Genomic DNA, 22,693 nt, shown 5'->3' with positions numbered 1-22,693 from the left:
TCACAGCACAAGAAGAAAGGAAGGAAAAGTGATGCTAACTTCGTCAGTCCACTAAGCTTTCATATCTCTTCTCTAGAAATCAGTTTTCAAAGTGTGCTTCTTGGATTTTCAGAACTGGGATATCAAGGCAACAACTAAGTTTTATTTGGATTTGCTTCTTTAAATGCTTCCAATAATCAGACCTGAACAAGAGCAGTCTTTTTTTTCTCAGTAGCATCTCAGAGTTTGTTTTCTACAGGAGGTTTTGTTCATCTGGAGAAGGCAACGTGTTCCTGAGAAAAGATTCTGCTCGTACATTCACACACTTCTATCACTCAGAACAGCGACCAGGGATGTACTTACCTGATAGCGTGTCGGCTGATTGAGAATGCTGTTAAAACTGTGTGATTCAAAAACTCGGGAGTTCGACTGAGTGAAAAGGTTTAACTAGGAAGCAATAAGAAAAAGTTCACATGTGATAGAATTCACATTCAGAAATCAGTTCAATTTTTTTTTTTCCCCTTTGGATGTCTCCATAGTCACTAAATCAGAATATTATTTCCAAAAAAACACCAAGATAGGCCTGATTTTATTCATTTTAAAAACTAATTACTTTAGCCATACTTTTCACTGCACAGCTCCAAAACAGTTGCGCTCACACAGCTGAGGAGATGAGTTACACCTTGCTGGTGGGGTAAGTGGCCACAACAAGGAGAGGGAGTCTGGTTTTAACAGAGCTGCTGCACTTCTGCACTCATAGGCATATATTTAATTACAAATACATGCTCAAAGCCATTCTTTTTAAGTAAAAAGTGTTTTGCTTAAGTACATTTTTCAGGAATCGTAATACAGTTGGAAAAATGGTCATTGTTCTGGGTCAGCAGATTCCACCATAAATTTATTAGGTCCCAAATAATTCACCATCTTTGTACTAGTGGGCCAGAAACAGAAGGGAAAAGAGCTATCTTGGACAAGATGCTTTTGTGACTAAGGCCAAAGGTTAGCAACTACCCAATCAGAGACCCACTTCCCTCAGATATACCTAGTGTGAGTGAAGTAAAGGCCTAGCCTCCTCATGTGAATCTGTCTTTAGTTCACCATTATTTTCAGTTAGTCACTGAATTAATGACGGCTGACCTCTCTGGTGAGCAAAGGGAGCTAACTGAAGTCAGTCTGCATCTATGTAGTCAGTTGGATGCCTTCTGTAACTGACACATGTACTGTGCCTCTACACACAGCCTGTCGCTTCAGTCAGTCCCCAGGTAGGGGATTTCTGCCTACTCCAGGCTGCTGCTTTCCTGCAGGCAATCAGACATACTTTTTACTATGGATTAGGCCACAGTCTATCTTTGTGCACTGTGCAGAAGAGTGTGCTTGCTCAGCCTGACTCAGAGGAGGCTCTGGGCTGCTTTTCCCAGAGAAAAATAATTTGGTTTATAGTTAGAAAATGAACAAACAAACAAAAACCTAGCTCCACCTGATCTGTCACCAGAGACCCAGACAGAACTTTTGTTCTTTACTGAGTAACATTCTACGTTGCTGCTGTATTATCTGTAAGCACTAAATGCTTTGTTCTGAAGGTGTATCTTAACAAAAAGTCAGTAGTTAGTACCAATAGCACTTTTAGCTAAACTGATTGAACCTGACATTTTAAAAACATTTATCTTCTTTCACTGCCTACAGAAAATTAGAGAAAATATTTTCTCTACATAAGAGTCAGTAGCAGTAACAGCTCAAAACATCCTTGGCTCTAGAAAAAACTTACAGGAAAGATAACTGGACTTGCCATTTCTGGTAATTTACACTAAAACAAAAAAAATTTGTTTTTTTTTTCAGTCTTTATAATATACAATACCTAATTTAAAAAAAAAAAAAAAGAGGAGGAGAAAGGGGACATGTGCTTCTTTTATCTGTTAATGCCCCAGTTGCCATATCAGGAAAACAGAGAAATTGTTACCTAATATCCTCACAAGAGTGAGGTGACACTGCATTAATTAATATTTGTAAGGAACATTTTAATACCCAAATTGAGAACATTGTGCAAGCGCTAGAGATTATGAACACCAATCCTTCCCCCTCTTTTATGTTGCCTTTTGTTGCAAACACACTTTTGACAGTAGGAAGTAAGTTATCATACTGACCACATTTTTTCCTTACCTGCCTAGTAAAAGGAAAACCTCTCTCCATACCCTCAGTTGTTGTTGTGATTTTCTTTTTATTTTTACTCGTCAACTAAAAGTCTTTCTAGTTGAGGTTGAAAGCATTCAGTATTTAGGTCATTGCTTGTGGGAATTATCTGCATCTTTGAACAGTCAGTTATTTTTGTTTTACCTGTGTTTTTCCAGTCATTGGACCTTGTTGTCTTCATAAAATTTATTGCTATTATTTGCCTAAACGTACTGCATAAAACCAATCTCTATTATAGATCTGTAAATACAAGTACTTGATTTATTACTGTACTATCATCAGAAGTACAGATTATACCCTAAAATTTAAAGAAAAGTAAACTGCTGGAATAGAAACTATTCTCAAAAACAACAAAAAATTTCAGTACCTACCCTTGATTTGGAATTGCCCATTCCCATTTCAATGTCCTTCTGTAGCCGTCTCCTCCTGCACTTGGAAAAGTTAATGATCCTCATGATGAAATAGAAAAATGATTTGGGGCTTGGTACAAGACTAAATGGTGGAGGTAATGTTTTTCCATCATCAAAATATGATAACCAAAGTTTAGAACGAGCAAACTTCCACTCCACATCACTGTCGTCCTGTGTTAAGACGTAAAAACAGATATATACTTCATTTCTAGAAATGTAAAAACTTCCTCCAAATGAAATAACTACCCTTTCTGTTTTTACATAAATATTATTTGTTTGCTAATAAAACTGCAAAATAGTTGTGCAAAAATGTGACTATTCTATCAAGACTATTTTAAACAAATTTCAGCTGTCACTTTATGTCAACATCTCATTGTCAGTACTTAGTTCAAGCACGTGAACAATTTAAACAAGTGCTATTTTTGCACCAAGTGAAGGCTAACATATAAACTTGTTATTTAAAGTGGAACTTTTTTTTAATTAAGTTGCTCACATGAACATGGTACTCAAAAAAGTGATGAAGTATTCACTGGCTTCCAAGCAGACACGGATTAAAGCATTAGTATTCACAGCTTTTTACATAACCATGAGAAGTAACTGATTTATGAAGAAATACACGAAACAGAAGCTTCACTGTCATGAAGAAATCACATTACAAACTGACAAACTCTACTGAAAGGCTTAATTTGGTTAATTTCAAGGGCAAAAAGTTGCTTTAAACATAAGTAGCTTTCTTCTGCTGAAGTGCCTAACATCACCCAGAAATCAGTGAGGTATCAGATCCAACTGTACACTACATCCTATAACTGTGTGCTGTGTGTGCGTGTGTGTGTTTTGGGGGGTGTGCAGTTTGTAACTTGTGTTTGATTTATAAAAGCAGTTATCTTCCCCAGTTTGAGTTTTCCCAAATTTTTAGCATTCAGTTCCAACAAACACCCTGATTATCTTCAATTTTCAAGATACTTTGTCACCATTATGCAATTCAAATAAAATATCTCTCTTTAATCAGCAGTGTAGCCAAGAACACTGTGTGACATTCAAATATTCTTTTGACCAAGCCATTTGCCAGATTTGGAGAAATCTGCGTCAGTGTTTTCAGGGCATATGGCAAAGCGCAGCAAACCTACAATCAAGTCCTAATATTGTACTTAAAGCAGAAAAAAAAACCCAACACATTATAATCAAAGCTTCTAAACACTGCAAAGTGCAACTCAGTCCTAAGTCCTGAAGATAAACACCTATATCGTACTCCAAGTACAGATGCAAATAAATGTAATAAAGTACGCACAGTAGTACAGTAAGGACCAAAGTGTCTCACTCCTGCACAGTTAGCTAAAAAGCTTAAGAAGTGGAATTGAAAACCAGGTTTCCATTAAAGAACACATCAAAATACATTTAAACCATATCTGAATGGTCCATCAAAGATTGAAGTGTGCTACATTAAGAAAACATGCAGCATGCACTCTAATGAAGCTAGGAATGTAGCCATGTCTAAGATCTTAAGACCACTAGCTTTGTTTTCTGTTTCACAGCAGTCTTCATTTGAACATAACTTTAGATTTTAAGATTTCTGTATGGACAGTGTCTCATCAGATGCATACACCTGCCATAAGATGTAATACAGACTCTGTAAGATTTTGCAGAGATTTTCTGTTAGTTGTAGAACACGGTATTTTTTGTGATCTCCTTTCCTGAGAATCAATACCCTGACCGTACTTCTGCACATCTAGATGCAATCATTAAAATAATTCTTAATAACGCTGCTCTCTTTCAACATACATCCAAACAGTTTTTAAACACATCCATGACGGTGACTCTACCACCTCCCTGGGGATCCTATTCCAGTGCTTAACAACCTTTTCTGTAAAGAAGTGTTCCCTCATATCCAACCTAAACTTACCCTGGCACAACTTGAGGCCATTTCCCCTCGTCCTGTCACCAGTGAGAAGAGACCAACCCTGCTCTCGCTGTAAGCACCTTTCGGATATTGGAAGTTAGGGACATGATTTAGTGAAGGGTAGTTAGAGTTAGGGTAGCATGGTTAGGTTGTGGTTGAACTCGATAATCTTTAAGGTGTTTTCCAACCTGAGCAATTCTATGATTCTTTAATTCTGTGACAACAAAAGAGAACCATTTGAGAACAGAGTTGTATGGGAACTGCTGAGTCACGGCCTGAACCTCTGATTAATCACCTGAGGTGAGCAATGAGTCAGCCCTGGGAGCACAGGTGAAACCAATTCACCTGTGCTGCAGGAAGGGGTGGAGCCTGGCTCCATCTCTCCTAGACCCATTTAAGAGTCCCCCAGGGGGGAAGGATCTCTCTCTCTTTGGAAGATCCACTCCACTGGAGCTTCCTGAGCGAGCCCACGACACGGGTAAGCATCCTATTTATTCTCTTTGTCTCGCTGTGCCTAACTCACTTGCTTATTTCATTATTATAACATCTTAATATTATTTGATTATATAATATTCCTTTATATAATTTTCATTGATTATACAAGAGTCCTACCTCGATTTCTTGATATGAACTGTTGATCATAGCAATCAGCATGTTGAGCAGAACTACCACCATTGTGACATTGTATATGCCATAGAGAACATATCCAATGTTCTCAATGAACTTATGGTCATATTTCAGGACAACAGAGGTTACTTCAGACAAGCCAAATATTGACCAAAATAAGGTTTTGAAACTTTCTTCAACTCTGAGGATGTGAGAGAAGAAAAAAAAGTAAAAAAGGAAGCCATTATTAACTACACAAGCAAATATGTAAACAATCTCAAGCAATTTGTTCATGAATCAGTTTTAGACAGCTGATTAAAATAAAGATATAAGGAAGTATTTTTCATGGCATGCTCAGTTTCCCCACTGTGCTGCAACTATATGTTGTAGATAACACAGATGCAACAACAGTAAAGCATGCAAAAGAATGGTCCAGGAATTATAAAGCTATCATTTTTTCAGGTTTCAAGATAAAGGATATTCTCATTATTTTCTGCTCTAATTCTGCAGGGGGCAGACCTTCCCTATTCTAACAGTGGGGCTGATGGAAAGAAAACTTCTTTTGACAGCTTCTGATTAAGTCTAACATTAGGAATGGTACATTCAAAAATAGGTAGCACCAAGTTCAGCAACAAAACTCAGAATCCAAACAGATTTTAATGGGATTTGTTCAAGACAGCTGTTGAAATCAGTGGAAATCAGGTACTCAATAGGATGCAGGCACCTAAATACTCAAGGCTCTGGGTCCAGGACTCAGTGCCTCTATACTCCTGTCTTGGTCAGGGCAACTCCTGAGCTGCCAAGGCTCTGGGACAGCTGCCAGACAGCTCTGCAGACCTTCAGGGAGTCTGAGAGCAGATTACTGTGAGTCGGCACCAAGAAACTTTCTGAATTGTGTTGGAAAATGACTGTTCTGCTTGGTCCACAGGTCGGATGTTTAGCCATTGCTTCTATCAGGTCAGACAGATCTGCTGCTGGCATCGAAGGACAGACAACTGAGTTTGGCTTTCCATCAGCGTAATTTTGCTGCAGGTTGACTTGTCACACCATGGGGACACAGCTCACTGCAACACACAGTCCACCTCCCTGAGAGCTAGACTAACAAATGCAAGCTAAGACACAGATATTCATTAAAATTTTGACCCTCTTTTTAAAATGTGCCTTTTATTGTGCTCTACGGAAGTTATTGGAAATGACTTCTTACTCTATGTCACTAAAAAGCGAACTGACAGCTGTGTCCCAGGCAGCATAACAAAAATAAGCCAGTATGCATATATTGAGTTACCTGTTTTAACACTGCTAAATAATTTTATATAAGAATAATATATGAATGGGTATATTATTTAGTAGAAAAACATTGCTGTTAAAACAATTAACTATGATAATAAGCGTATTAGACATCTGATTCAATGATATTTTTGTTACAGTATTTCATAACTTACTTATCCAAAGAAAAGACAATGAGCTAGAGGAAAAGACATTCAGTTTAAGAAAAAGTCATGGGATTGGCCACAGAAAAATATGGAAGTGAGGTCATGTTTCCTGTAAGAAGATGGAAGGAAAGGAAAACTTCTAAATTTCACCATCCTGTGCAACTACCTCTAGTCTGAAATGCCCTTAATTATCACTTCCTGCACCATTTTATTTCAGGAAGTAAAATGAATAAAGAAAAAATGGAAGCTTCAAAGATCATGGCAAACCGTCACATTGTGTGAAAACAGGCTTAATTGTCATCGTTCTGTATTCATCCAACTAAAACAAAAGAAGTTACCACATCCACTGTAAGTCTGATCCAAAAGAATCCAGTGCTGTTTACGAATTGTTCAATACAGAACTAAGAAAGAAATATGCCATCCACATAACCTGTAAGTCCGTTTCTTGAAAAACATAAGTGTTGTTTGGAGACCTGTTATTGACATCTAGGTTCAATTTCTCAGTTTACGATATTAAATTGACAGAGCTCAGTTGAGGATTAAAATTCCAGCAACTGCTTTAATGTAATTTAGGAGAAATCAGTAGTATTTCCTTGCCATCAGTTGTTCACAAGCCTGTTTGATTATCACAAAATACAGGTAAAATTATTTTGTAGTGAAATGACAGTTTCCATTATATAAGTAGGAAAGAACTGGTTCTTTGTATTCCCTTTTCAAGGTTTTATTTTAACATTAGGAGAGGATATGTAGTTTGACAGACTGTTACCATAGTGGAAAACAGAGTTTCATAGCTGCTTTTTACTTAAACATAACTTCATACTTACGTTGTAAAGGCTGGATTTAGCTTAGCTCCAAGGTAGTAGGAATACAGTATGAACATTCCAATCATAAATGCAAGAAATACCATAATAAAAAGGACCATAAACTTGAAGATGTCTTTAACAGTCCTTCCAAGAGAAATCTGCAAGGGTCCAAAACTCTCATTTGCAGGCAGGATATATGCAATCCGAGAAAAGCTAAGAACAACAGCAATTGCATAAAGGCCTTCAGATATTATCTGAGGATCAGATGGAAGCCATTTATCTCTAGCTGGAAGATAAAAAATAGAGGGGTAAATATGAAGTGTTACTCATTTATCACTATGGTTAAAAATAAATCTTGATAAGATTTGCCATGAACATGTCTGAATTTAGTTAAAGCAAATATTTGGAGAGTCTATTCCTATTTCCTGCAAGTCACAAATGATGGATGTAAATTACCTTAGTTTTTGCTAGAAGAAAAATATACTTGGAAAAAAAAAAGGCATCATCTTCTACAATTTGTGCTTCAACCTGAACTACATAAGAATAAGCAATTCCAAGTGCTTTTCTTAGTATGACTGCATTACTAGCTATGTTAGTAAACTCTCTGCCAGAAATTTATTCATATTTTAAGTTACATTAATAAAAAGTGAATAGTGTTGGCTGATGAGTAATTATCACTTACTACCCACCAAGATTTTGCCATGCTAGAGATCTAGGATATAACCTAGTTCCCTGTGAGGTCATGGAGAATTTTGCCATTGATCTCAGTGGAAGGAGGACAATGATTTTTTTTTTTTTACCCATAATATTCACAGAAACAATTGTTACACATAGATTCATAATAATTTTTTTTATTGCACTATTTTAGCACAACACTGCTGTCTTAGTATTTGATATCAAAATACCAAGCATTTCTAAGTATGTGCTTCCATATGTCCAAACTCAAATCAATTAGATAGCACTCTAAGTAAACAAAGCTACTTCTACTACTGTACTACATTGACATTCAAAAAACATATACTAAAACATACTGACAGGAGCAAATGCAGTCTTTACTGACATTGCAAACAGACTCATCACATCTCTGATTACAGTTTCTGCACTGCAACAACTATTTAGTACTTTCATTCTATTTGAACAAATTACTAAGCCTAGCATCATTCCTTTAGCATGAAATACTGATAGCTCTTCACAATATGAACGACAGTACTGAACAAGTGAAGTAAGCAGAAAAGAAATTTTCACCATAATTGTATCTATTGTGCATAACATTGAGAGTAAAATATAGCTTGCAAATGTTTAATATCATGACAGTCAAATTTAGCTCTGTATAAATGGTTACAACAAAAGCCAGTTAAATAACATGCAGTTATTTGAATTTTTGTCCTTACTTAGGCTTATCGCTTGGTTTTAACATATTGGCAAATATTTGCCAAATTAGCATTGTAATGATTATAGCCTAAGAAGATGAGAATGAAAAATATAGATGCAGAACTGACTAAATAATGCTATGAATACAAACACATGAAAATACTCATTTTAAGTCTTCAAATGCTAGTGGCATCTTACCAGTTTCTTCATTATAAGATTTGTGTTGCAGAAAATTTAAACTCACCATAGGTAAAATATTCTATTTCTGGAGGAAGTGTGACCTCAGAGAGGTCACTCTCTTCAATGTAGTTGTCCACATACTGTTGTGCTTTTGTGGCTTGCAGGAATGCTAGAAGCCTCGCTGTGAAAGCAGCAATGAAAATGGACAACATCCCAAAATCCAAAACATTCCATAACTGCAAAATATATTCCCTGGGTCCTTCCAGCCACAGCTCTTTGCATTCTGACCACATCATACCTGCAACAAGAAATTTAAAAATATAGCAAAGTCAGCCAGAACACTTTCATTTAAATTCCACGATTTGCAGTGTCACAGTGTTGTCATACACCTTGAGCAAGGCTGACTTGGTTTCAACAGGATTGATCAAACGGCAAGACAGAAATAAACACACAAGGACAGAGTTCTCCACACAGGAGAGTATAGAGCCACAACTTTGTTCTGAAAGCTTTATGGCCTAAGATGCTCTGCTTAAAAAAATAAAAAAGTTAAATGTGGAAAATAAAATCTCTCGTTTTGTTATCCCTGTTAGGGATGAACACAAGGCACCACACCAGGTGCAATGATCTCCCTGCCCCAACGGAGTCTGAGATAAAAAGAGTGCTTAAACCAGGACATACAGGTGATTCAAAAGGCAAAGTGAGGTACTTTTGTGTAGCAGCCACAGTTACACTTCTTTTCTCTTTTGCAGCCTGTAAAAGCTGAGAATGCTACCTTATCACGTGGCTACCTGATGTTTTCCTACGTCCTGACTGATGAAAAGCTAGAAGATGGCACTTTCTGCCACACAGTTTCTAACAGGCTGATATCTGATCAGGTTTTGTGATGAATACTGAATACTGAGAACTGACTCCTTAGCCCCTTGTAGAAACAGTGATTTCTCCAAATGCTACCTAAGCAGCAATGCCACATAAGCATTGATGTATTAGCACAGTAACTCTGAGCAGTGAAAACTCCTGATCTTCTCATACATACAGCAACACAGTAGACTTCTTAATCCTACTAAAGTAAACAACTTCAAAACAAAATTTCTATTGTGTTCTCTTCAGCAAGTCTGTGTTCCTGCTACAAATGTCAGAATTACTAAACAGTGCAGCAAAGTCATTGTAAATCAACGGTTTTGCTCTGCACTACAAGAGGGGGCAGGCACAGAGATGCTTTCACTGGTTCTGATGTGTTGCTCTGCTGTGCAGGCTTACTGTAACGATGCAACAGCTGGAGTAAAGGTTTAGGACCTGGGCTTCTCTCCTTTCTTTTAAGTTCTTTCTTAACAACTGCAGATAAACAGTGACATAGAGACAAAGGGGCAATATACCTACCAAGTACCCATACCATGATCAGCATTTCTGTCCAGGTGAACTGAGTAGTCTTCACCCTAAAGATCTGCTTAGGGTAATCAGTAACAGTGACATTCGGTAGCGTTGTTATACCTTCAAATCTATCAGAAGCATTGAACACCAGCAGGCCTAGGAAAATGATGAAGGATGCTGCATGTGCCACAAATTTCATAAATGGGCTTCGAAGAATTCTACCAAGCTGCAGAGACAGAATGACAGCAGTCACTTTTTTTTTTTTTTTTTTTCCAAAGTAACAAACTCTTACGTTGAGTATTTCAGAAGCATTGCACTCAGCGGTCAGGACGGTCTGAAACACTGGTTTCAAAGGGGACTCTTCCAAATGCACTGAATTGTGATGGTTTGCCATTTCAGACAAAACTCTCCCAAAGGCAGTCACATGGGACGTGCTGCCCTGTTAGTGAACATTTATGTTACTCAACAAACTCTAGATGGCAATACTTATGGGGATGTGCCCCAAGGAATTACAACTGTACAAGTCACAGAAAATAATCTCTAATGCCCACAGATTTGCCAATGCGGGGCTGGAGAATATATATTCAGAGAAGAAAGTCCCAGATAAATAACCTGTAAATGTCTACTAAAACTAATAACTATTCCATCACAGTGGACTAAGAATGAAAATAACAGAAATAACGCTTTTTTCAGGCAGTTTTTCCACAGCTCAGGAGAGGAACCACACTGGAAAGAGCAATGAGCCTGTTGCTGTTACTCATTGTCTGGAGATCATACTGAGGTTCTCCAAAGGCCCTGTCTGGAGATCTCTGGGACTGCGCAGTTGAGTTTAACTGTCCCTTCCAGACTACCTCTCTTTGTAAGGAAGGAGTTGTACCTTCAGCATATACTCCCTTCTGTATTTCTGAATGCAAGGCTTGTTCCACCTCTGCTCTATGTGTAGCAAGCTGGACGCCAGGCAGGCTTTTTCAACCTAGCTGCAGCACATCTCTTAAAGTTAAAGGTCTCTCCCTCTCCTTCGTGAGCAGAACATGCAGCTGCACACATAATGCCCCATCTTTGTTGATGTTAATATCCAGTTCTGATGTGATACATTATCACATACATTAACAAATATTATGCAACATCCTCAAACCACATGTGAAGTGCTACATTATCAGCAGCGTTGTATATCGTGTAAGAAGAAAAAGACTGAGTTCAGCAGATGGGGAACTGTAAGTAGATTTCTTATTTCAAGGAATGGTTTTCCTGAAACCGGGGTCAGCTACTGTGAACTAAGCAGACCAGCACACAGTGAACTGCATTTGCTACCTGTGCAAACAATCCCGGGTTCCTTTCCTGTTCCTGACCTTTATAAAGCATTTTGAAATTACAATATCAAATAACTGATCTGAATGTACAGTACATTTATTTGACACGAGCACTGTGAAAAATGTCAGGCGTTTCTGGTACTGAGAACTAAAGCTCAAGGACAAGTGTCACTTCTCCATATTAGACACTACCTAAAAAAATACTAACATATTTCTATGACATGGAGCTGTGAGGAATATCTAGGAATATCTTCACTAAAGATAATCACAAAGTGATTTCAGAAAATAATTAGAATAACAATTATACAATTATATTGTATCTTGAAGGTTTATCTTAAAAGTAAATCTTTCAACCAAGAAGAAATACCAGTTTCCCTTGAAATATGCAGGATAGGGGCAAATTATTTTCATTTTTGAGATAAACTACAAAAAAGTATATAAATGAGACAAACACATTTCTCTCATTTAGCAAACTTGCTAAGGAAAGAAAAGTAAAAGACCAACATTCTGCAAAAAAAGTAAATTTACGTTTTTTTTAATTAATGTTAATGTAACTTGGAGAAATATTTTTCCTTCTGATTTAATGAAGAAATATTAATGTACTTAATTTTCAGACACTTGACATGCAAAAGAATGTAAAGATTTCATTTTGATCTCCCCAAGAAAGCCACATTTTCCTATCATTTTTTAAGGTAAGTCTTCACATTTACAGGCTCTTATGAATATACTCTAGCACATGGTTGAAAAACTGTTTAATTTGATTTCTATTATATGGTTCACCTGGCAAACAGACTAATAACAAATATTTTACTTAAGATTAAATTCTGCATCAGTGAAGTCAACAGATGTTCTGCTATTTGTTTATATGGAAGCAGCATCAGATCTTCATATGCTACCAAAGGAGACCAATTACAGAATCTTCTGGCCAACTGGGTGGTGATTAAAAAAAAAATGCACCATACTACCACAAAAATGAGAATGTAATTACACAGCACAGATGCAATTGTGTGTTTTCTTTCTTTAAATTTCTGTAGATCATTCACCTGATAGAGAAGGGCTTTTTCTTTTCTTTCTCTAAACTTAACAGTATTTTCATGCTTCCTCACATGGTCCTCTCTTTACAGTGCGAATGAAACAGTAGCATAATTTGGCTCGAGACTACACATTACTAAAAATATCATTAATTAGTTAAATTTGGAAGCAGCAGAATTAGAGGCATATTATTACGCTTGGAATGCCAGAAAAACAGTACCCAGAACAGTACAAGATTTGTAATTTTTAAGTCAGTACCCTGCTACACGGCGCAATCCAATAACCGATGGCTAGAAACGGAAGGCCCAACGCCACAACCAGCACAACCAGACACTTGATGGCTATGGTTTGCTCCCGCAGTCCTGAGAGATTTTCATACCAGATAGTCAGTAGCTGTTGCTGACAGTTTGGATGAGCCACAAACTGCAAAGAAAACAAGTAAAAATTTAACATTTTTAATGAGTTACATGACTGCTGCATAGATGATCAGCAAATCTTAAACGTTCGCATTTAACGTAGACCTTAAAAACATGCCTTCTCCTCTTTCTTTTAAAAGCAATGTTAATAAATAAAGAAGACATTGCTGAGTTCATTAAAATAAGCACTTCGAGGACAGGGTTGCATAGGTTGAAAATGTGTATCGCCCCATTTTCAAAGCACTGTTGTATTTCCGTAGAATGAAGCCATCTGTTACATGGATAACGACTGCACAGCCACTTCTGTTAGGATCATGTCATGGAATGAAGAGAGTACAGAAGAAGCATAAGAGATTGGAGGGAAGAGTGCTGCAGCTCCCTATGCTCCCTTCTCATTATATTTACATTTCTGGTCAAGTCAATTTCCAAAGTACTGTCACACTCATCATTATTGCTATTACTGTAATTATCCCGTGTTCCACAGGACCGCTGCATTACAAGAGCACGTGGGGTGTTGGTTGAGCAGCAGGGCAAGAAGCCTGGTAAATCACAGCCATTTGAAGCAATTGGATAACATGTTTGTCAAATGAGTCAACAATTACTAGTAAATTGGAGTGAAGAATGTTAGCTGGTTTCACAAAAAGGTTTAGAAAATAATTCTGATAAATGCATATTGGTTTAAGAGAGATTTGATTTGAGTTACTCACAGTTTAAAAAAATACTGTAAATGTTGTGCATCAATTTCATTAGGCTTTGTACTCTGCTGAGATCACAATGTACCATATAAACTGCTGTATGCCAGGTCTTGCCTGCAAAACTCCATTTATACTCCTAAAATCATTAATAAGAGCATACAGTAGTACAAGAGTGCAGACTTCTTAAAAAAAAAAACAAAAACAAATTACATCATTGGCAATGAAAACAGGGAACCTTAAATCTCTCAGGAGGAAGGATCTGAAGCTGTTGCATTAACTCTAAAGAGGGAAGTATCTTCATATTCTATTCCACTTTTTTTTTAAACACTCTAAGTATTCTGATGTGCTATTTCATAGCTAGTTAGATCACATACTGGCACAGTTTGTTGATATCACAGAACGGCCTACAGCAGTAAATAAAAAAGGTCTCAAAAATCTTACAGAAATTAGTGACAATTAAAATAATATTTTTATTCTCTCTAATAGGCTGTCACTTTTTGAGCTTATACACCATAAAAACTGCCAGGCTGGCTCAGAGGAAAAAAAAGCTCTTCTTTGTGTGTTTATGTAAACCATGCATTCTGACATATGCCCCTGTCTCTTCTTTTACTAGCGTATATTTCATCCTCAAGTCATGCCAAAGGACAAACATCTCAGCAGATAAACTGTGGGCAAAGATAGGAAAGTAATCATTTCAAAATTACAAAGATTTTTTTTTAAAAAACAGGCTTAAACCTGTAGGGACGACGAGAAAAAAGAAACACCCGCATCACAGCTCCTATTGCCAGAGGGCTGCAAAAAAAAATAGCAAAGGAGTTGTCAGGGAGCTCGCCCAGGGCTAGGAATCAGCCTGAGGGTCCCCTTACATCTCACCCAAAGCTGTGCACTCCTTTATTTCTCTGAATCCATCAGCATTCTGCAGTAATGCTAAGAGGGCATCACCCTGTGCTGCAACTTTCCCCAGCCAAAGGGGGAGTTAGCAAGTGAGACGCCAATTGTTATGGCAAGTTTTCCTTTGGCAATAAGTCTGAGGGCTCTTAAGATCTTAGTAATTTATTTAATTGCTGGTAATTGCACAATATGCACCACTTCCAATCCTTCACAGCAACTCATGGCATTTTTCTCATCCAGAAAACTCTGCAACTTATCCTTCTCTTTGGCACTGCTGAAATACTTGATTTTTTTTAAATGCATCTCCAGCCTATTCTGGTACTTTTCCTGTATATCCACCTGTTCCCAGCATCATCACCTCAAAGAACACACCATCTTGTACCTACCAATCACACCATCCTACAACTTCTTCCTTTCCTTCCATATTTCTCTTCTCTCAACCTACTTTCCATGCAGTCTCCAGCTTCTCATTACACATGCTGATTTCACATTATTATCGCATTTGTCTAACATATTAGGACACACCCCAAACCCAAGCATACAAAGAGATGTACAAGGACCACATCCAGTTACTAAGGAATTCCAAAATGTAATTTATCTGCTTTACAGTGCATAACTGCAGCTTTTTAGAGGCATTCAGTTCCACGACCATGAATCAAGTGATCAGTACAGAATTATTTTTCTGTATGACTAAGAGTGAGTTGAATGTTCTTTATTCCTAACATCCTAATGACTGAGTTCAGATTTGGCAGAAGCTGATCCTGGCATAATCTGATTCACAAGCACACAACACAGAATTTTGAATCCTCTTTCATATCTATTAGAAACTTCAATATTCGAGAATAAAATCATGTGATTTTACTCAAACCTTATTGATTTCACTTAGAAATTCCATTTTGATTCTCATTTCAGCAGAGCTGCTGAATTTGGCTCAGTGTCAGCAAGTCCTCTCAAATTTTGCTGGCAGTCTGCAGACAGAGTTAAGATGCAATACTAAAAGCAATACCGCAGCAACAATTCAGCAGAGAAAGCAAGAATACTTGTAATCACCTTTTCTGGGCTTGTGATCCCCTCAGATATTCACTCTTGGGCCCGCAGTTTTAGTCTGAACCTTATCTCAAAAATTAAACCCTGTTTACAAGGATGGGCTGCCCTTCAGTGCAGAGCCTAGGGTATTAAGTATAAGAGTTTCCGTAGTAATAGAAGCAAAATCTCCATTTCCCAACGGTGAACTTCTGAGAGCATTTGCTCACTTATCATATGCTTTTTCCTGTCTCTCCTCTCCCACAAAGGACATACAGGTCATTAATCAATTCACAGAATTGCTGCTCTGTTTCGCTGTACTATCATTCTTACAACAGTGTACTGACCTTAGCGTACCTTATCCAGAAGCATAGCTAGAAATTCCAAAAGCTAAGAAATGTAAGCCACATCCTTGCCTGCTTCCTGAAGTTTTAGCATTCAAAGTAACCCTTGTGAAGTTCCCACAGCTGAATCTGATCTGAAGTCAGAATATCACAGCCATCTGCCACAGTTGCATAGAGCCAACCCCAGCATCAAAAGACCACCACAGCAGAGAAATGTTCTGGCTCAACCTTTGTCACGCCCTCTGCAATGGCCACTTACACAGCTCAGAACATGTATGTATATGGTAACAACTCTGCACCATCTGTTTATGTCCTCCCACCAAGATCATTAGTCTCATAGGTTCTGAACTGTATTTGTCAGGAACTGAAGCCAAAAGCTTGAGTTCATCTACAAATAACTAATCTCTCACAGAAGAAGAGAACGAGTTTGCTACATGGAATTGTCTTTTTTGCACTGTTATTCTTAACAGATCTGGGTGGTCCTTTGCTCAGAAATAAATTTCACTGATGACAACTCTTAGAAGAAAACCACAGCTCCCAACAAGAAAGCAGAGCCATGAGTTCTCAGCAAAGGTTTGCTGAGATTTTGAATTTTGAAATGCAAAAGCATAAAGAATCCATATGTTATTTAGATATGGTTACATGTCCATATGCTTTGATTTTTCCCCATTCCATTCTTTTAATTAATTTCAAATAATTACTTCGGATTTTGGCAATTGATACGTATCTACCTGCTATAGAATAATTCTATATTGGAAACAGAAATTTGTTGTTTGAAATCTGTCTACCATTTCTGTTACTGCATTTGGGGATATGATAAACATAAATATTTCCCAGATGTTCTAGCAGGTTGCTTACAATTCATTGTATATGGCAGATTGGCTCAACAGGTGGCCACATAATAGAGTGTTATTTACTCTGAAAGACACCAGACTTCTTGGCAGAGATGACGAACCTGTAATGGCTGTTAAGAACAGAAATGACGCGTCCATGTAAATAATACATAGGTGTTACAGTATTTCTTGAGTCTTATCACAGCAGGACACAATGTTAACTACTTTCTGTGCTAGTGCTGTGGGATCTGGAAGAGAACAGCATGACTATATAGTGAAAATTGCCACAGCAAATGGATATGCATTATGTTGAATGTTTGATACTGAGCTTCATTTTTCAAGTGTAGCATTCATTCACAAAAGTAACTCTTCATTAAAAATACCTATAGGCACCAATAGAAAATACAATTTACACTTTACAAACTACTGACAGGTACGGGTGGATTAATGCAGAACTGAAAGTAACTGATTAACTACCTACAAACATAATTCCAACAGTTTCAGGACTGATTTTTAAAAATCTTCTAGAAGGAATACAGAACATAAATCATTTAAGATTTCTCACTACAGTACCACTTTTTATTATATCCACACATTTGCAGATAAGCTGTTTATGTTACTGTCGTATTTTAGAATAAATGAAAGAATCATATATTTGATGGCAACTTAAATGTTCGCTTTTCCTTTCAGAGTAGGAAAAGGAACACTTCTCTTTCAAAAAAAGATGTGTGCATGCTCACTAGTAGAAAGCTGCCAGACTTTCAAAAATTTACTTTCCAGAATGCCCTATTCAGTTATTTGAGGCAGAAAGCAAAGGTAAGAGAAAAAATAATGGACAAACCAGTCCATTGGTTTGCTGAAGCCAACTGTTTATAAAAACAATGTCCACTCAAAAGAGAAGGCTATCACAGACTGGCAGGAAGGCACATCCTTTACTTTCACTAAGTGGAAATCTGGCTCCACCTTTTTTTTTTTTTTTAATTTATTTAATCAAGAGAAAGATCTGAACAACCGTGTATAGCCTTGCTAGCATAGCTGATTTATGTAATTAAAATCTCCTGCCAATTCTCAGAAGCATAATACAGATTAAACAGAACTTCTTCACTGCAGCTCCCTTCTGCCAGCTTCCACCTTGTGAGTGTGTCGATTACATGCACCATCTCATTAATGCAACTGAGCATCAGTTCATAATACCTGTGGCACAGTGAAATGACACTGTTCACATTACGTCATCTGAAAGTGCTTACCTTTTTGACTTCATACTTAATGGCCAGTTTCACACGGCTCAGTGATGCTCTGTGTCGCTGCGTTTCAACTGGCTCTGAATTCAAATCTCCATTAAGGATGGCCTCCACTTCTTCCGAGTCTCGGCAGAGATCAAGAACTCCAACCACAAAATCTTTGCATTGCATAGACAGCTTGCGATAGTCATTCTGAAACAGAGAGGTTAGAGAAAATGATATGTGAGGAACAGGCTTAAAGAGTTAGCACCACGGGAAAAAGAACATGTAACGTCATGCTGTCTCCCTGTAAGCAAGATTATGAGTATTTTTCAAGCACGACCTTTAATCTTCTTGGTTGTTTGCATCTGTCAATATTGCAAAGACTTCAATTTATCTCCTGTCTCTTCTGACAAAACATTTGTGGCTACGCTTCAAAAAGTTAAGCTAACCGACAAGCATGCAAATTTGAGTCTGTGTTCGCACTTCTGTTTATGCTTCTATGTCTTCCATCACCTCTGCACTGTTAACTGCAAACTCATATCTGCTATTTACCTTGGTAGAAACCTGGCTTCATTCATCTGTCCATGACCTCACACACAGATAAACTCTATGAGTTTATCTGAGATGCAGCCTCCAATTTCCCCCAAAAAGCTATAGGTGGAGGAGGAAGCTTGACTGCATCTGCTTGTCTAACCTTATTGCATCAAGTGTTCCAATATCCAACTCCATTTCTATAACCTCCTTTTTCATTTATTCCATAGCTCTTAATGTTCCCTCCCCTGCCCCAGCTATCAAAACGCCAGTCTGAGTCCTCTGTCTCTGTTTTTCCTACATTCCCTGTTCCTCAGTGAACTGTTCATTTTCATACATTATCTTTTTAAAGCCATCTTCTGGGTATTAAAATTTTTTCCTTTGTGGCTCTCATTTGCTCAAAAATGTTTCTCTACTGCTCTACTTCTTTGCCTTATCATCTCTTCATTTCCTTTTTTTTTTTTTTTTTTCCCTGTAAACCTTACCTTCCTCACCGTTGCCTAAATATATTACTTTTCCCTCCTTGTAATGCTAGTTCTGTTATTTTTTCACTTAGCATCTACAAAATGGGATAGAGGTATAAATACACACTCAGAAGTATCCAGTTATTTTGGGGAAAGATGGGAAATGTGGGAATCAGTCATCAATCCCATAGGTCAGATTCAGATATGAATCCAAATGAAACATGGCTGGAGACAAGCAAATTATCGGACTAACAACAGACTAATTATCAGATATAGCATAATGTTAGTTCAATGGGAGTAAGACTGATAATCAACTTTTTCTTGAACACTTTAAAGTTGCTGTTGCCAATTCACTGACTTCAGTTGTACTATTCAGCTAAAATAAACAATGTTTGTTTTCACCTGAATTTGCAGGCATTCATAAATTTACATGAGAAAAAAGAATTCCCTGCTTTAGTATTACGTTTATCTATGCTAGGCTCAAAGGTGACATCTCATTAAGGTTTAATAAAGTTTAGTTTAGATGGCTTTAAATTATTCAAGTGTTTTATGATATATCACAAGCCAAATTTAGTCCCCACATGAATGAGTGTACTGTCCATTCGCACGAAATCATCTTCACTTAAAACACTCCTTCTCATTCTTTTGCTAACTGTGAAGAAACATTAGGAGAAGTAGTGTGCTTCTAAGAGTGAGGGAATAACACCATTTCCGCAGAAGTACACCCATTTACTCTGTGAGCAGCCCTGCTAGTTGCTGAAGGACAGACTGCTTCGCAGGGTCAACTTGCCCACTATGAAGAGTTACCTGAATTTCTACTGAGAGTTAACAGTGCTGCAACATTTCTTCATAGGTGAATAGACCACTTTCCTGTAACAGCTGTGCTTATTGCTAAAGCGACATTGGATATATGATGGATTAAGCTTAATTCTGTAAAGCTAAGGATTAAATATAGGCTATATTGCTTATGGATGCTGTTTTTGAGAAGTGAAGAACAGTCTGTGCATTGCTAATATCTGATTCAGGTTTTGAATCTTACGCTGGGAGAACACATCAGATTTCCATCTCCGGGTCCTTACTTACATATTAGTAAAATCAAATTTCTCTCAGGATATTTGATTGCTTGATAGAATTAAACAGCCAAATGCTACCTGTACTGTAATCACGGGACCCAATTCTCTAGCAATCTTCTGTCTCTAGGGCATTGCATGAGTAGCAGAAACCAGATCCATGGTCTCAGTCACCCACACGTCTTTGCTTTTTTGAGAAGACACCGAGAGCAAACAAAGCCACCAGATCACTCATCTCTTCCGTGCCCTAAGAAATGCCATCAGAACTCTGTCTGATGCATCCAAGTCCACATAGGAAAGCCCTGCTACATCCTGCACATGCTGCCAATTCAATAAGGAGAAGCTATTTTTCAGGGGAATGCCAAACAAAGAGTGAGGCATCAACAGACCTGCTTACACAGTGGGGCTCTCAGCCTGTTTCTCAGGATAACACAGGCACTCTGCCTCCCTGATCAAAGTGCCTGTTCAATTAATTCACAGCCTGACTCGGCCGGTTTTCCTTGCTATACCATCTTAAACTGTCTCTTTCAAAAGCCCCTAACGGCTGCATAGGCATCTTTATCCCATTGAAAACATTAGCCCACAGACAGTTGACACCAGAGGGTAACAGACAACTGATGAGAACTGGGACTGCAGAACAGTGCCTTTCCAACAGTCCCATCATACATTGGCTGCTATATCTCAGCCTGTCCAACTCTGCCTATTCTTAGCAAGAAGAGAATATTAGAGACTATCTCATGAATTTATGCAGGATTATGGACAAAGAAAATAGCCACCTGTGTGTAAAGACTGAAGCTTACGAATGAAAATATTACAATGATTTAATCAATAACATTTTAACTGTTCTGAAGAAATGTTATAACAAGCAATTACATATAGTTAGACAAAACATATGATTCCGTTTCCTATTACACGGGAGCTGCATTTCCATAAGCTCCACAATTCATGACTGTGCTCACCGGCATAACTACTTCAAAGGCATTACACACAATCACACATGGATTAAGTATTAAATGGCTGCTTTGAGATTAAATATAGCTAGACAGTTTGCATACAGAACTGTAAGAACTGTATATGCAAATCAAGCAGATAATTGCACTAACAATTATGGATCTGAGCCCTGTTGTTTAAAAGCTGGACCTAAACGTAGCTCAAGCTTGAATGCTGTTTGTTAGTTCAGCTGAGATAACACTATGTAAATTTACTTGGATCAGCGACAAATGCCGCTTTTAGATGCACGTCCATGCCTTCCACTGGTTTCAGTGGGAGTTTTTAGCAAAGCTGAGAATGGGGATTTATCCTATATAAAGCAGGACAAGGACCTTTTGGATACTTGCTCCAATGGACCAAATTCTGATGTGACATGAGCTTCTGCAATTCTTGCTCACACAGCTTTCTTACATGAAACTCTATTTAGCTGAGAGGGGATACACATGCCCTTCATGTGGCTTTTTGGTTCTCTTGTCCTGTTTCTCTCTATGGTCACTCCAAAGAGAAGTTCCATCAGCTGTTCTGTCCACTAGAAATTCTCCCATCACTGTGCAGTAACATTTTCAGAGGTCTCAAGGAGAATGGTAAGTAGCAAATTCAGTAATTCATGGCAGCTGCAGTGTCCAGCTTTGCTAAAAACAGAATAAGAACACACAAAAATTGGGAATCTCTGTATTGCAAAGTGATTTGTGGTGCTGCTGGGATTAGAAAATGCAATTATCAAACTGTAGTAATGAACACTTCTTTACGTTAGAGAAGATATGGTTCCAGACTGAGCTTCTCTAGCCAGGCTATCAGACATAACGCAGCACACCCTCAGGTCTCCAGCCACTCAGAGATTACAGTATAGTGGGCCTTGTCCTTTCTAAAAGAAAATAACCAAACCAGCAGTTTTAATAAACCTTAAAAACATTCCCTTAACAAGCATTTTCATTATGAATTCACTTATGAACTTCTACATCACGAGAGTGATGTAGAATCCTAGTATTGCATCTCAGACACAGAAATTCATGCTGATTTCTTTCTAATCATCTCTATTACACCTAAAACAATCTGAAAACGTGACACCTGAGAATCTAACCAGCTCTTTTCATAGACCAACATTTAATGTGAAAGCAGTGGGTCTTTTTAGGCTTTGGTAGCAGCCTTGACTTGGACAAAACAAATCAAAATTCTTGACTCAATCTGAAATCCTGTCAACTCCTTTAATGAGGATTGGAATCACTAAGGAAAAGAAACACTGCAGTTCCTGCTCTGGATATGCTGCACAAAAAGGTACCTTGCTTTGACTGCCAGGCACAGATCAGGTGCGATGGCTCCTTTGCCACTTCCCAGATCTAAAGAGGAGCCACCTGCAGGTACAGACAAGCCAGCCAGGCTTTACTAGGATTAGAAAATGCAAGAATGAATAATGGGAGGATGATAGAAATTAAGAAAGGAAAAAAAAAAAAAAAAAAAGATAGATAGATAGATAGATAGAGAATTACAAAAACAAACAAACAAACAAAAAACAATATAAGAGCACTTAAAAAAAGAGATGAAAAGAAGGAAATCTGAAGAAGTAAACGAATAACTGAAAAGGACATGAGCAGAAGCAAAGAACAAAAGGGAGTAACACGATCAAGAACTACAGTGAA

General features: G+C 37.8%; 1 protein-coding gene across 2 annotated transcripts in view; it reads right to left on the bottom strand.

Moving 5' to 3' along the window:
- TRPC3 (transient receptor potential cation channel subfamily C member 3) overlaps nucleotides 1-22,693 on the bottom strand; it is a 40,196-nt gene that overhangs the window by 4,685 nt on the left and 12,818 nt on the right. For both annotated transcript variants that reach the window (XM_090139178.1, XM_031596878.2), the window contains exons 3-10: nucleotides 18,026-18,211; nucleotides 12,835-12,999; nucleotides 10,244-10,460; nucleotides 8,931-9,164; nucleotides 7,337-7,601; nucleotides 5,086-5,281; nucleotides 2,538-2,747; nucleotides 343-426 (exon numbers count right to left, since the gene is read on the bottom strand). In XM_090139178.1, the coding sequence (XP_089995304.1) occupies nucleotides 343-426; nucleotides 2,538-2,747; nucleotides 5,086-5,281; nucleotides 7,337-7,601; nucleotides 8,931-9,164; nucleotides 10,244-10,460; nucleotides 12,835-12,999; nucleotides 18,026-18,211 (1,557 nt within the window). The remainder of the gene's footprint in view (nucleotides 1-342; nucleotides 427-2,537; nucleotides 2,748-5,085; nucleotides 5,282-7,336; nucleotides 7,602-8,930; nucleotides 9,165-10,243; nucleotides 10,461-12,834; nucleotides 13,000-18,025; nucleotides 18,212-22,693) is intronic.

This window comes from Phasianus colchicus, chromosome 4 (assembly GCF_987193195.1).
Source record: "Phasianus colchicus chromosome 4, bPhaCol1.hap1.1, whole genome shotgun sequence".
NCBI lineage: Eukaryota > Metazoa > Chordata > Aves > Galliformes > Phasianidae > Phasianus > Phasianus colchicus.
Note: the sequence above shows the minus strand (reverse complement) of the source record. Positions and strands in the feature narration are given on the sequence as shown.